This window comes from Entelurus aequoreus, linkage group LG16, assembly GCF_033978785.1.
Source record: "Entelurus aequoreus isolate RoL-2023_Sb linkage group LG16, RoL_Eaeq_v1.1, whole genome shotgun sequence".
In the NCBI taxonomy this organism is placed as follows: domain Eukaryota; kingdom Metazoa; phylum Chordata; class Actinopteri; order Syngnathiformes; family Syngnathidae; genus Entelurus; species Entelurus aequoreus.
This window is the reverse complement of record NC_084746.1, coordinates 47078304-47094500: the sequence shown is the minus strand read 5'-3', so window position 1 is coordinate 47094500 and position 16197 is coordinate 47078304. Positions and strand designations below refer to the sequence as shown.

At 42.5% G+C, this 16197-nt stretch overlaps 1 protein-coding gene across 3 annotated transcripts in view; it reads right to left on the bottom strand.

The window, feature by feature from the left end:
* Nucleotides 1–137: 137 nt before the first annotated feature.
* Nucleotides 138–16197, bottom strand: part of LOC133631101 (ATP-sensitive inward rectifier potassium channel 10-like) — a 29134-nt gene continuing 13074 nt past the window's right edge. For 2 of the 3 annotated variants that reach the window (XM_062023143.1, XM_062023144.1), the window contains exons 2-6: nucleotides 10296–10641; nucleotides 10010–10221; nucleotides 5966–6097; nucleotides 4915–5092; nucleotides 138–2446 (exon numbers count right to left, since the gene is read on the bottom strand). In XM_062023143.1, coding sequence (XP_061879127.1) covers nucleotides 2058–2446; nucleotides 4915–5092; nucleotides 5966–6097; nucleotides 10010–10221; nucleotides 10296–10641 — 1257 coding nt within the window. In that variant the 3' untranslated portion in view covers nucleotides 138–2057. The remainder of the gene's footprint in view (nucleotides 2447–4914; nucleotides 5093–5965; nucleotides 6098–10009; nucleotides 10222–10295; nucleotides 10642–16197) is intronic. The other variant, XM_062023145.1, reaches the window with a different exon arrangement.

Sequence of the window (16197 nt, the reverse complement as noted above, 5' to 3'; positions counted from 1 at the left end):
TTCTGCTCATCACCATCTTTGCCAGCAAGTCTTCAATAAAGGCAAACATGATGTTCAATTTTCATTTATACATTTCATTCTTCATTTATATGTACTTCACATTGTTTTCTGAAAGAACACTGTAATTGAGATCCGTCTTCTGTGTTATTGTGTGTGTGTGTGTGTGTGTGTGTGTGTGTGTGTGTGTGTGTGTGTGTGTGTGTGTGTGTGTGTGTGTGTGTGTGTGTGTGTGTGTGTGTGTGTGTGTGTGTGTGTGTGTGTGTGTGTGTGTGTGTGTGTGTGTGTGTGTGTGTGTGTGTGTGTGTGTCGTAAATTTGTGTTTTTTGTACTATTCGGTTGTCGTCTTACCTTTTGCAATGGCTACTATCTGAAGGTACCCCTGCATTTGCAAAATATCAATTATTAGATATACAGTATTATAATTTAGGTTTTATTTGTCAATCAGTTATGAAAAAATGCATTTGTTTTGTCTGGTGTACATACAGTCGTGGTCAAAAGTTGACATACACTTGTAAAGAACATAATGTCATGGCTGTCTTGAGTTTACAATCATTTTTATTTTTTTGTGATAGAGTGATTGGAGCACATACTTGTTGGTCACAAAAAACATTCATGAAGTTTGGTTCTTTTATGAATTTATTATGGGTCTACTGAAAATGTGAGCAAATCTGCTGGGTCAAAAGTATACATACAGCAATGTTAATATTTGCTTACATGTCCCTTGGCAAGTTTCACTGCAATAAGGCGCTTTTTGGTAGCCATCCACAAGCTTCTGGTTGAATTTTTGACCACTCCTCTTGACAAAATTGGTGCAGTTCAGCTAAATGTGTTGGTTTTCTGACATGGACTTGTTTCTTCAGCATTGTCCACACGTTTAAGTCAGGACTTTGGGAAGGCCATTCTAAAACCTTCATTCTAGCCTGATTTAGCCATTCCCTTACTACTTTCGACGTGTGTTTGGGTTTCATTGTCCTGTTGGAACACCCAACTGCACCCAAGACCCAACCTCCAGGATGATGATTTTAGGTTGTCCTGGAGAATTTGGAGGTAATCCTCCTTTTTCATTCTCCCATTTACTCTCCATTGGCAGCAAAACAGGCCCAGAGCATAATACTACCACCACCATGCTTGACGGTAGGCATGCTGTTCCTGGGATTAAAGGCCTCACCTTTTCTCCTCCAAACATATTGCTGGGCATTGTGGCCAAACAGCCCAATTTTTGTTTCATCTGACCACCGAACTTTCCTCCAGAAGGTCTTATCTTTTGCCCGCGTGATGTCACGTTTTCAGTAGACCCACAATAAATTCATAAAAGAACCAAACTTCAAGAATGTCTTTTGTGACCAACAAGTATGTGCTCCAATCACTCTATCACAAAAAAATAAGAGTTGTAAAAATGATTGGAAACTCAAGACAGCCATGACATTATGTTCTTTACAAGTGTAACTTTTGATCACGACTCTATATGATATTTTGCATAACGGTTCCGCCACTGTGACAGGAAACTTCTGTTAGTGTCACATGGAAGTGGTTTGTGGGTTTCGTGACAAGGGTGATGTGATATTAATCATAAGTATTTCCATATACAAATGTGTCACGGCAGGTTATCCATTTATCTGTATATGTTTTAGTAGTATGCTTTCATTTACTTGATAAATACATGATTGTGTGGCATGTCGTTGAAATGAAAACATTTTATGAGGTTAGGTGGTGTTATGTTCTGTTAGTGTAATAACTTCTTTTTTTTAACATTACAGTTCAGGTCCACACTCTTGTGTTCATACACATTTAGCAAGCTGCCGTGTGTATGCCAAAGCAAGAGGGGGCGCTAAAGTTTCCAAACCTTAAGGCCATGGTGGCCAATCAGAAGCCATGAAGAAAGTCATTTCTGGCAAAGGCACAGTTAGCGTGTGGACAAAAGACAGTAAATGTAGTGTTTTTAATATTTTTAAAAATATATATCACCATGGCCGAGGTCATTGTGTACGTTCTCATGTACCGCCTCCCACCATTTTGTTTTGAAGTACTATTGGATGTTTAAGTGCCACGCCACGTTTTCACACGTTGCTAATGCGCACGCTAATCTTAGAGTCCCTGACCCGCTCGCGGTCCTCCCCGCGCTCCCGGTAGCTCTGCTCCAGACGGATCTTCTCTTTGTCGGACACCTCGGGAACAGTCCCGCCCCCGTTGCTCTGGTAGGCGTGGCTGGAAGATTTAAACACCGGTGCGCTTTTGCTCTTGGCCACTTTGTCGAAGAAAGCAAAGTCCGCCACGTATTTGCCCGACTGGGAGAGGGAGACTACGGGGGGGAACTCGTAGCCCCAGAGGATCTCGTCGGGCAGGTAGGACGTGCGGACTTGGCATGTGGCTGAGGTGGGCTCCACGGTGGCGCTCAAGATCACCAGCAACTCAAAGTCGGCCAAGTCTGGGTCCGTCCAGCCGCCACCTGGTGGCCGTGAATGAGAATGAAGAACACGCTTGGAACAGAGAATGCTAAGTACTGTATATATATATATACCGTAGATGTAATAACGTAGTAATGCTCTCTGAATAGTCATAGAATGTTTGATGCAGGGGTGTCAAACTCCTTTTAGATCGGGGGCCACATGGAAAAACTGGTAAAATCACGGCACGATAACTTAAATATAAAGACAACTTCAGATTGTTTTCTTTGTTTAAAAATAGAACAAGCACATTCTGAAAATTTACAAATCATAATGTTGTTGGGGTTTTTTTACACTTACATGTTGCGGTTAATAGTGTTCTATCTTTATTTGTCATTATTTATACTTTCTGAATAAATAATGTCATAATATCTACCAGTCAACTCATTGGTGTTCATTTTCAATCTATCAAGATAAACAAATAATATCACAATCAAATTACAGGATGTTATTTATGTTGTTTGCTCATTATCCTCGACTGGTGCACTAACATCATGTGTTTTTTTTGTTTTTTTACATATGTAGCGTCATCTACAAAGATACAAAGAATTGCTATTGTGACATCTAGTGGACACATTTAGAACAGCAGTTTCTTCCATTCAAAAATTTGGGCTCATTTTTATACTTAGCAAACTCATCGGATCAGGCCCGCAAACCGGTTTTATCCGGCCGTACGTTTGACACCCCTGGTTTAATGTAATGTAAAAAGAAGCATTGTACATATCGCAATATAATAATAAGTAGAAACATTCCCACTGATTTTTTAAAAGGGTCTGTTCATCGCGCTAACTCAAGATAACTAATTTAAACCTCATGATTGGTGTTGGTTGCAAGAGTACCCCAATATTTTGGGAGTGCTTACTTTTTCTGATGTTCACCTGTGCCTAATGTTTTGGCATCATGTGTACCCAAAATAATAATAATAATATATCTCAGGTATATTATGGGATTACCCAATAATTTGAGATTGGCTGTACCTAATACTTTGGGTACTGGTGTACCTAATATTTTGGGATTAACCAATAATTTGGGATTAGCTGTACCAAATATATATGGAGGGTTTATTATGCCTAAGGTGTACATACAATTTTTTGGGTGTATCTAATAATATGCCTAAGGCAGGGGTGGGCAAACTTTTTGTCTCAGGGGCCACATTGGCTTTTGAAATTTTACAGACGGGCCGGGCAAACACATGATTAAAGTACCACTGATAGTCACACACACGCTAGGTGTGGTGTAACTATCCTCTGCATTTGACCCCTACCCTTGTTCCCCCCACTGGGAGGTGAGGGGAGCAGTGAGCAGCAGCGGTGGCCGCGCTCGGGAATCATTTTGGTGATTTAACCCCCAATTCCAACCCTTGATGCTGAGTGCCAAGCAGGGAGGTAATGGGTCCCATTTTTATAGTCTTTGGTATGACTCGGCCGGGGTTTGAACTCACAAGGCATTTCATATATGTTGGAACTAAGAGTAGGCTTCTCAAACATGGGCTATTTTGCATCTATTTTCAACAATAGCATATAAGAACATCAAAGAAACATACAAATGGTATTTAAAGGACTGACACTTACTTTATCTTTTAGGGGCAGCAGCGTTGTTGATCACCTTTTTTTGCCAGTGCGCCGAAGTCTAGTGTCAGTTTTGTTGTGGCAATTGTCAAAACAGATCTTTGCTCAATTCTGTTTTAAATATTTGGGCAGGACGGGTTAAAAGGACCAACGGGCCGGATGTGGCCCGCCGGCCGTAGTTTGCCCACCCCCTGGCCTAAGGTGTACCTAATATTTTGGGATCACCCATTAATTTGGTGTGGAGTGTACCTAATATTTTGCGATTACCTATTTATTTGGAATTAGGTGTACCTAATATTTTGATATTACCCAACAATTTTGGATTGGGTGTAGCCAATACTTTGGGCATAAATATACTTCATATTATGGCCTCACGTGTACCTAATACTGTATTTTATGACTACCAAATAGTCTGGAATCAGGTCTACACTATCTAATATTTTGATATTAGGCAATATTTTGGGATTACCCTATAATTTGGGATCGGCTGCACCTAATACTTTGGTACTTCATACTTTGGGCCAACATGTACCTAATCTTTTGGGACTACTCAATAGTTTGTGTCTAACCAATATTTTTGATGTGCCTAATAATATGGCCGGAGGAGTACCTAATATATTGCATGTACCTAATACTTTAGGCACAAATGTGCCAAATATTTGGTCCTTACTTGGGCCTCATACTGTATTTTGATCTTACCTAACATCTTGCGTGAGTGTGGTTAATATTGTGACTACAGGTGTACATAATATTTCAGGCGTACTGACTACTTTGGTTTCGCATGACCCTAATATTTTGGGTGTACCTATTATTTTGGGTATCGAGGCGGCTAACATTTTGGTCCCACGTGTGCCTAATTTATGGATACCTAATACTTTGGCTACGGGTGTACCTCAACCTACCCTTGGCCGCCCAAGCTTTCAGAGGACTGCCGTCATCAATGATGTGGGAGAAGGTGAGTGGCAGGATGAGGAAGGGGCTGTCGCTGGACGTGTCCACTTGGAAGGCAACGTTCCTCTGGTCCAGACGGACCGTTTCACCCTCCTTGGTCAGAGACGTCTGGAGCAGCTTACCCGTGACCTGAGGGAGGAGGCGGGGTATGAAGTTTGATCATATTACGCCTATACTGGCTCACCTGCACTGGCTTCCTGTGCACTGAAGATGCGACTTTAAGGTTTTACTACTTACGTATAAAATACTAAACGGTCTAGGTCCATCCTATCTTGCTGATTGTATTGTAGCATATGTCCCAGGTCAGAAATCTTCGTTCTAAGAACTCCGGCTTATTAGTCATTCCCAGAGCCCCCAAAAAGTATGAGGGCTTTAGAGTGTTTTCTATTTGGGCTCCAGTACTATGGAATGCCCTACCGGTAACAGTTAGAGATGCTACCTCAGTAGAAGAATTTAGGTCCCATCTTAAAAGTAATTTGTATACTCTAGCCTTTAAATAGACCCCCCTTTTAGACCAATTGATCTGCTGTCTCTTTTCTGCTCTGCCCCCCTCTCCTGTGTGGAGAGTTTATTAGGTGACCACAGATGACGCGCTAGCTGTTCAAAGTCGGGACCCGTGCAACTGTGCATCAGTTGGGGACGTCTCTGCACTGCTGACTTGTCTCCATTCAAGATCCCCTGCTGGCCCCACTATGGACTGGACTCTCACATTATTAACTAGATCCATTCGACGTCCATTGCACCGGTCACCCAGGGGCGGGTGGTCCCCACATCTGCGGTCCCCTCCAAGGTTTCTCGTTGTTCCCATTGGGTTGAGTTTTTTCTTGCCCTGATGTGGGATCTGAGTCGAGGATGACGTTATGGCTTGTGCAGCCCTTTGAGACACTTGTGATTAAGGGCTGTATAAATTAACTTTGATTGACGATTGAAGTGCAAACACAAACAAAATGTTTTTTTTTGTTGATATTGTTAAAATCAATATCGTCCTTTCACACTACTCACCTGGCAGCCCAGTAGAAGACTTTTGCGCATGTTGGCCACCCTGATCATCAGGCAGGGTCGACCCTCCTGTGTCGACACCACAGCGTGCTGGCTGAACTTTACGGTCTCGCCTCGCTTTTTCGGCCGAGCAACCTGATGGACCAGCAATGAATAACATTCATCTCAATGACAGTCAGCATGCAAACAGGGAACATTCATGCATCCATGAGTATTATTGACAGTGCTTATCAACCCTACATTTTAATCAATCAGTCGTTCTCCCGGGATGCAGAACGGACAACTCCGGACAAAGCGTGAAGGTAGGAGTATGATTTATTGTCATAATTCACAGCTTAAACCAAAAACAGGAAACAAGCAAAAGGAAAGCGTGCCGTTCGCACGAGAAGCTAAAGAACCACAACTTAGTATTGTAATCATGAACTACGAAACTTACTAGCTGTGGCATGAACAAACAAGACTTACGTGGACCAGGCATGAAGTGAACAATGACGCCAAGCCGACTGACTGGCAAAGGCAGGCTTAAATAATGCATCTGATTAGAGACAGGTGAGCGTCCCGAACACCAGAGGCAGTTAAAACAATAAGCAACCATGGTAACAAACAAGGGTGCACAAAAACAGGAACTAAGGGAGTCCAAAACTAGCAGAACATAACAAAAACATGATCCTGACCACGGATCATGACATATACCTCATAAATATATTTGTTTGACTTGAATTTCAGGATATAGAGGAAAATACGTTTCCGAATAACAGTGATTGTGGTATATGTTTGATACTTGGGCTACACCCCACCTCTACACACAAGTACATCTGACATAAAATTAGTATTAAACATTAAAGAGCTCGTATTTAGAAAATATGCAGAAAAATCATCAAATGAAATAGGTCAGGTATATCCAAACCTTTTGCACCGAGTGCCACAGAAAAACTGATAAATGTGAGGCCCATTTTGATACATTTTGTATGATAAAGATGCTAAAGCAAATATGTGTATTTCTATATATGCTAAACAAAACAGTTTAGTTTTGTGTTGTAGCTAGGTCCCTTTTTCACTTCCGATGCTATACCAATATTGGAGCTCTGCGTATTGGCCGATAGAGACATTGTGTCAGGAGCCCGCATAGCTGCAGTGTTTGTGACCCCAAGATGCAGGAACCCGGAGAGTGAGGATCAGGTAAGATGATTTAAATTCACTCAAAACAGAGAAGGAAGCAGTCGTGCATGTAAGGTTCTAACATAAAGACAATCCTCGAGCACTGAGGAGCGCGCGAGGCTGGCATAAATTGAAGCCTGCTGATTGGCACCAGGTGTGAACCGGCCACCAATAAAAAGCAGGTGAGGGGAAAAACAGCACTCAGCTGGACAAGCAGGAAATAGAACCAAAATAGGAGCCCTGATGGTAAATAAACACAAAACAAGGAAGCACAAACAGAAATGAAGTGACAGCTTGTCACACATTGATCCGATACGATATCAACACAAATCATACACACTTTTATAATTGTGTAGTGTGGAATGTTAGAAAAAGTTTTAGCAAGCGAAATTAGTCAAACAAAGACAAATGGTAGGCAAAAAAAACACTAACTTATTTATCATTAACCATCTGTAATGGACTTATGCTGTCTTTAAAATGAAATGTATTGTTTTTTGGCGGCACCTGGTGGCCACAATAAATCATTAAGTTAACCTCATGACTCAGTATATTGAATGAGGCGGACACAATTATTACTGGACACTTTCTAAAAGGCTTCTGCCTTGGAGACCTAAAAGTGTAAGTAATATGCAACTATTATTATTAGATACTTGTTTATATGGACAAATGTGCTGTTTTAGACTGCAATTTTAATAATATAATCCATCCATCCATTTTCTACCGCTTGACCCTTTTGGGGTGGCGGGGGGTGCTGGAGCCTCTCTCAGCTGCAATCGGGCGGAAGGCGTGGTACACCCTGGACAAGTCGCCACCTCATCGCAGGGCCAACACAGATAGACAGACAACATTCACACTCAAAATACATTTAATAGAATAGAATATAAATAGGGCAAGAGTATTTGGTGAGTTAGACGGAGTAGGCAGACCGGAACAGGTGTGTTTTGAGTTTAGATTTGAAGGTGGGCAGAGAGTCGCAGTTACGGAGGTCAGGTGGGAGATTGTTCAATTACGGGCATTTATTACAGATGTCAAGCTTGAGTGCTATTGTGTGCTAAGCTGTTGTGTAGCTTCTAGTTCCTTGGAGTCCTTGGAGTGTCCTGGGCATGACGCTAAAGTGCATCCGGCAGTGGAGGCTCCTCTATGGGGTCTTGGGGCACTAGGAGGTTAACCCCTTTACCACTGTTACCCCAGGTGGCCCTTGGCAAAGGCCTAGTACTTGACTGCCCCCTAGCCAGGGATACAGTGAAGACCTCAACGGCGGAGCAGGCGGAAGACGGTAGATTTAAGAACTACCACAACGGCTGCGATGGCGGAAGAAGGCTGCAGCAGAAAAGGGTCCCCAGTCGGCTTGGACTCCATGCATCTGGACCCTGACCCGATTCTGTCAAGGATCGCGTGGTGACTATCTGTGCACCAGTCTCCCCACGTTAAACAAAGTCAAGCACAGGCATCCTCCATAAAGGGATACACCCCTACCATGAGGATGGTCATACTCGTTGATGAGTTCCTTGGAGTCTATAGCCTAACATGTTTACTTTTTGTAAATGACTAAAATACAAATAAAGATCCACATTGTGTGCTTATTGGAGGATATTTAGATGTTAACTGGCTGTCCGGTTTTTGCACAAGTACACTTGCTGCAGGACCCCTTGTATCGGAGCACTTATATCGGACATTTTAGATTGTTACCCCCACCTCTGCTCTAAAGACCCTCGTCATTATTTGTTGCATACACAGTGTAAACCTGTCAATCACAGGACTGACACACGTACACAAAACATTTTTCAATTCAATCGTGTGTTGTCTGCAGAGTCATACCAAAGACTATACAAATGAGACCCATTACCACCACATCCCGGGTGGACCGCTAGCCTGTGCATTGGTTGGGGACATCTCTGCGCTGCTGACCCGTCTCCGCTCGGGATGGTTTCCTGCTGGCCCCACTATGGACTGGACTCTCGTTGATGTGTTGGATCCACTGTGGACTGGACTTTCACAATATTATGTCAGACCCACTCGACATCCATTTCTTTCGGTCTCCCCTAGAGGGGGGGGGTTACCCACATATGCGGTCCTCTCCAAGGTTTCTCATAGTCATTCACATCGACGTCCCACTGGGGTGAGTTTTTCCTTGCCCGTATGTGGGCTCTGTACCGAGGATGTCGTTGTGGCTTGTGCAGCCCTTTGAGACACTTGTGATTTAGGGCTATATAAATAAACATTGATTGATTGATTGATTGATTGATACCTCCCTGCTTGGCACTCAGCATCAAGGGTTGGAATTGGGGGGTTAAATCACCAAAATGATTCCCGAGCGCGGCCACCGCTCCCAGGGGATGGAACAAGGGGATGGGTCAAATGCAAAGGGTAATTTCACCACACCTAGTGTGTGTGTGACTACGAGTGGTACTTTAAGAGACACCAATCAAGCCCAGGTAGAACTTTGAAAAGCCCGGAAGCACTGTGCCAACCACTTTACCACTGTACTTTCATCCATCCATCCATCCATTTTCTACCGCTTGTCCCTTTTGGGGTCGCGGGGGGTTGCTGGAGCCTATCTCAGCTACAATCGGGCGGAAGGCGGGGTACACCCTGGACAAGTCGCCACCTCATCGCAGGGCCAACACAGATAGACAGACAACATTCACACTCAGATTCACACACTAGGGCCAATTTAGTGTTGCCAATCAACCTATCCCCAGGTGTTGATGTTTTTGGTGGAGGGACCCGGAGGGAACCCACCAGTCACGGGGAGAACATGCAAACTCCACACAGAAAGATCCCAAGCCCGGGATTGAACCCGGGACTACTCAGGACCACTGTACTTTCAGACAAGGGGTAAAGTAGTTCAATGCCTGATCGCTTCAGTATTTTCACCGCTGGTGTTACCTTAGCCAGGAAGGTTCCAGTTATGAAGATCTCCATCAGCATGGTGAGGACCAGCTGGATGATGAGGAGGACGATGGCCACCGGGCATTCCTCTGTGATGCAGCGGAAGCCGTAACCGATGGTGGTCTGGGACTCCAGCGAGAAGAGAAAGGCGCCCGTCAGGGTCTGCATCTGCAGCACACAGGGCGTGTGGTTGGACGGAGGGTCAAACTCTGAAAGACCGGTCGAGAGCAAGTTAGAAACACGCTTGTCCCCACACACGTCTCCCGGCCACACCCATCCTCACCCAGCAGATCGCCGTGCGCCAGCGCCAGCAGGTACCACAGCACCCCAAAGAAGAACCATGTCCCCGCAAAGGTGGCGGTGAACAGGAAGAACTTGTAGCGCCACTGCATGTCCAGGAATGTGGTCCACAGGTCACGCATGTACAGCGAGCTCTGCCCGCTGACGTGCTCGATGCGCACGTTGCTCCGCCCATCTTTGGACATGACCCGCCTCCTCTTCCTCAGCGTCCCGCCCGCGCCAGAGAGGCCGCCGCCCAGCAGGGGTTTCAAAACGTCCGTCTGGGTCTGGGAGTGGCACACTTTCTGGGGGGAGGGGCTACGGGAGGAAGGGGGTGTGGCGGACGTCATCTGCAGACCAGCGGGGGGGAAACGTCAATTGAAGCTATACGGTCGGTTCGGGGCGTTAAAGTTGAATAAAACTCAAACGTGTTAGTTTGTGTTAGAAAAGCGCGGAGCTGCTCGTTTAGAATTAGTTTCTCCATTTGAGTTTGCTTTGTCAAAGTGTTGAGAATCGACAAGGTATTAAAATAAACTGTTGGAACGCCTCATCGGGTGCACTGCAAAAAGTCAGGAAATAGAAAATACACTGCAAAAAGTCAGTGTTCAAAAACAAGAAAAAAAATACAAAAATGAGGGGTATTTTATTTGAACTAAGCAAAATTATCTGCCAATAGAACAAGAAAATTCGGCTTGTCAAGACTTTCCAAAACAAGTAAAATTAGCTAACTTCAATTAACCCAAAAATACCTTAAAATAAGTATATCCTCACTAATAACAAGTGCACTTTTCTTGGTAAAAAAAACTAATATGAGACCTTTTTGCTCAATATGTTGAAAAATATTCTTAAATGAAGTAAATGCTAGTGCAGACCTGGGCATTCTGCGGCCCGCGGGCCGCATCCGGCCCTTTGTGCGTCCCTGTCCGGCCCGCGTGAGGCCAATTATAAATTACAAAATAAATTTTAAAAAGTATCTATGTCGAGTGTGCAATACAACAGTGCTGCTTTTGTTTTGAAAATCGTTATTTGTATTACTTCCGTGTGGACGTACGCGTGTGCGTGATTGTGAGTGAATGTGAACAGCTGCAATCATTAATTACAAAATAAAGTTGAAAAAACATCTATGTCGTGCGCGCAATACAACTGTGCTGCTTTTATTTTGAAAAGTATTATTTATGGGCGTGTGTCCGTGTGTAACCTGCGAGTGAAGGTGCACATGCAGCGACAAGTGATGCACGGTTTACACCCGAGACGCTAAAAAGAGAAAAGTTGATGAAGAATGGCGTGTTTCCAACAAGACATGGACTGCCAAGCAACGTTCCCTCTAAGGTGCGTGCCTGCGCAATTGCGCACTGCTCAAGCGTCTGCTGCGCGCAGCAAATATATGCCCCGCACCAAATCAAATCTCATCTGAATTCTAAACAAAATAAACATATTTATTCTATGTAATTTTGCAATGCAACTTTGAGTGACAGTGACAACAAGCGGCCCTAACGGTGTTCGTCAACACCGTTCAATTGAACACCGTTCAATTATTGTAACGTCTATCCAGATGCTTCGAGGCCAGGAATTATATCGATCACTTTATTGAGCAAAACTGTTTATATTCGGACATAACCACACCAAAAACATAAGTAAAACAATTCTATCTCGAAAAACTAGTCATTTTCTGCCGTACAAACCAGGCCAAAACCAACTTGTCATCTGTCACCAACAAGCATAGCACTAAACCACTGGTGCGTTTATGGCCAACAAAAAGTCGGACAACTCAAACACCATACAAAGTTACACTATGACTCCTCAGTCATACGTGTGCTTATTTTACTGTCATTTATTATTAATGTTAATTTATTTATATTAGTCATGGAATGCTGTTACACACACTATGTTGAAGTATTACTATTATTATTAATTATTATTATTATAATTATTATGTATCTTACGGTATATATCAAAAATAATATTGAGCAAAATTTAATTGAAATATTGTCGATGTGGCCCTCCAGCGGTGCTCGGGTTGCTCATGCGGCCCCCGGTAAAAATTAATTGCCCACCCCTGTGCTAGTGCCATTATCTTGACATAATGATATGCGCTCAGCATTACATTTCTTGAAACCAGCAAACTTATACTAAAAACTAATTTATTGTTCTTAATGGAAAGGCAACAAGGCAACCGCTTGTTACTCTCGGGGTCTCCTAGCCGCTCAGGCAAATCATATTGTCTAAAAATGCATTTTTCCATCGATAACATGACATCATCGCACCAAGTGCGTGCTCTTTCAGTCAATATATACTGTATATACAAGCGGTAGAAAATGGATTGATGGATGGATATATATATATATATATATATATATATATATATATATATATATATATATATATATATATATATATATATATATATATATATATATATATATATATATATATATTTACAGCCCGGCCCCCAACCAAATTTTTCTCTATTGTAATTTTGAAGAATTTACCTGAATGTGCATGAACTATTTCTGTTCAAAATTGTTTGAAATGTCACATGTTAAATGTTTAAATATGTTTTTTCTATTGTTTCATTGAAAATAAAACAGCAAAGTCCATTTGGCTGTCATCTGTTTTAATTATGACACACAATTGTGTCAAAGTCATGATTTTTTTTTTTCATGCTTGAAATAAGAAATTATTACTTTAAAAAAGTAGTTTTATACTTGTGAGTGTTGATGACACAGCTTTGCAACAGTTGATATTCTAGTTTCAAGCATGTTTTACTCAATATACACTACCATTCAAAAGTTTGGGGTCACATTGAAATGTCCTTATTTTTGAAGGAAAAGCACTGTACTTTTCAATGAAGGTAACTTTAAACTAGTCTTAACTTTAAAGAAATACACTCTATACATTGCTAATGTGGTAAATGACTATTCTAGCTGCAAATGTCTGCTTTTTGGTGCAATATCTACATAGGTGTATAGAGGCCCATTTCCAGCAACTATCACTCCAGTGTTCCAATGGTACGATGTGTTTGCTCATTGGCTCAGAAGGCTAATTGATGATTAGACAACCCTTGTGCAATCATGTTCACACATCTGAAAACACTTTAGCTCGTTACAGAAGCTACAAAACTGACCTTCCTTTGAGCAGATTGAGTTTCTGGAGCATCACATTTGTGGGGTCCATTAAACGCTCAAAATGGCCAGAAAAAGAGAACTTTCATCTGAAACTCGACAGTCTATTCTTGTTCTTAGAAATGAAGGCTATTCCACAAAATTGTTTGGGTGACCCCAAACTTTTGAACGGTAGTGTAGGTCATAAAATCTCAGTAACAAGCTGAGATAATTTAGGACCAAAACCCTTAAAACAAGTAAAACACTCTAAAATCTGCTTAGTGAGAAGAATTATCTTATCAGACAGAAAATAAGCAAAAATCACCCTTATTTGAGATATTTAATTTTACTTAGATTTCAGTTTTTGCAGTGTGACCAGTGTTGATTGGTTGGACACATAATTACCACTTTAGTGAACTTGATCAAGCAGGTTTGACACAAGTTAATTACTTCGTCCCCTAACATTTTTACATTATGTTGGCGAGCATGCCCCCCCCCTTGGACCCCAGAATGGAGAAACTGGGGCGCAGCCGCAGATAGACAAACGCTTACTGTACTTCCACACATTAGACACGCTCACTTACATCCGACAAATCACCGGTCCCGGCGGGGAGGAGATGGCGGACAAAAGAGGACAGTCGGGGGAGAGGGGACAGAAAGACAAGCGTTAGTGGAGTGAAGATGCATGAAAAAAAGCCGACCCGACACAGAATTACTTGTGGGCTGAAAGGAAAACGCTGAAAGTTGTCTTTAGAGGCTTTTCTGTCTTCGTGTCTTAGCGGCGAGGCCCTTTTTGGACAAAGAGTGACTTTCTGGTAGGAAACTAGAGATGACTGCAAGAGTTTGATAGGAAAAGTGCCAAATGTTGTCTCGCTCTGCAATGATACTTCCGCCTGGGCAACTGTCCATCTCTGTCCCAGTCATTGGTCTTTAAGTAAGTTGTAAACAGAAAGGGTATTCATACATGAGATCCCCTTAGTCCTCAGCTCATCCGTCTCAGTTTAGGCCAGGGGTGTCAAAGTCAAGGCCCGCGGAATGATCTATGGCCACCGGGATGATATTTGATTAGTATTACAAACCCCATTTCCATATGAGTTGGGAAAATGTGTTAGATGTAAATATAAACGGAATACAATGATTTGCAAATCATTTTCAACCCATATTCAGTTGAATATGCTACAAAGACAACATATTTGATGTTCAAACTCATAAACATTTTTTTTTTTTTGCAAATAATCATTAACTTTAGAATTTGATGCCAGCAACACATGCCAAAGAAGTTGGGAAAGGTGGCAATAAATACTGATAAAGTTGAGGAATGCTCATCAAACACTTATTTGGAACATCCCACAGGTGAACAGGCAAATTGGGAACAGGTGGGTGCCATGATTGGGTATACAAGTAGATTCCATGAAATGCTCAGTCATTCACAAACAAGGATAGGGAGAGGGTCACCACTTTGTCAACAAATGCCTGAGCAAATTGTTGAACAGTTTAAGAAAAAACCTTTCGCAACCAGCTATTGCAAGGAATTTAGGGATTTCACCATCTACGCTCCGTAATATCATCAAAGGGTTCAGAGAATCTGGAGAAATCACTGCACGTAAGCAGCTAAGCCCGTGACCTTCCATCCCTCAGGCTGTACTGCATCAACAAGCCACATTAGTGTGTAAAGGATATCATCACATGGGCTCAGGAACACTTCAGAAACCCACTGTCAGTAACTACAGTTGGTCGCTACATCTGTAAGTGCAAGTTAAAACTCTCCTATGCAAGGCGAAAACCGTTTATCAACAACACCCAGCAACGCCGTTGGCTTCGCTGGGGCTGAGCTCATCTAAGATGGACTGATACAAAGTGGAAAAGTGTTCTGTGGTCTGACGAGTCCACATTTCAAATTGTTTTTGGAAACTGTGGACATCGTGTGCTCCGGACCAAAGAGGAAAAGAACCATCCGGATTGTTATAGGTGCAAAGTTGAAAAGCCAGCATCTGTGATGGTATGGGGGTGTATTAGTGCCCAAGACATGGGTAACTTACACATCTGTGAAGGCGCCATTAATGTAGGTAGGAATGTTCAAAAGCGAGTCATAAAAATGGGGTCCCGCTTTTTTGTAACCGTTTTGAAAACAAATGATAAATGTATGCATTATCCTGTTATATCTCACATTCTATATTCCTACCCATCCATTTTCTACCGCTTGTCCCTTTCGGGGTCGTGGGGGAGGGGTGCTGGAGCCTATCTCAGCTGCATTACGCACTACAATTATGTGCAATGAGATGCAAAAGTGGTGCAGCACGGTGGAACAAGGGTTAGTATGTGTGCCTCACAATACAAAGGTTTGATCCTGGGCTCTGGGTCTTTCTGTGTGGAGTTTGCATGTTCTCCCCATGACTGTGTGGGTTCACTCTGGTTTCCTCCCTAGATTGGCAACACTAAATCGGCCCTAGTGTGTGAATGTTGTCTGTCTATTCGTGTTGGCCCTGTGATGAGGTGGCGACTTGTCCAGGGTGTACTGCGCCTTCCGCCCGAATGCAGCTCAGATAGGCTCCAGTACCCCCCAACGACCCCGTAAGGGACAAGCGGTAGAAAATGGATGGATGGATCTATATTGTGTTATGGAAAAAGGTTGTCATAAACGTTACTTAATTCATTAAAAAAAATAAAAAATTAATGCATATGTAAATTTATTCAGTTATAAACATTTATTCACTTTCTTCTTTCCTTCATGGATCTAAAGTTTACCGGTATTTTTTTTCCTATATTTTATTGTAATATTTTCAGAAGGTGTTTGTTCTATTTTTG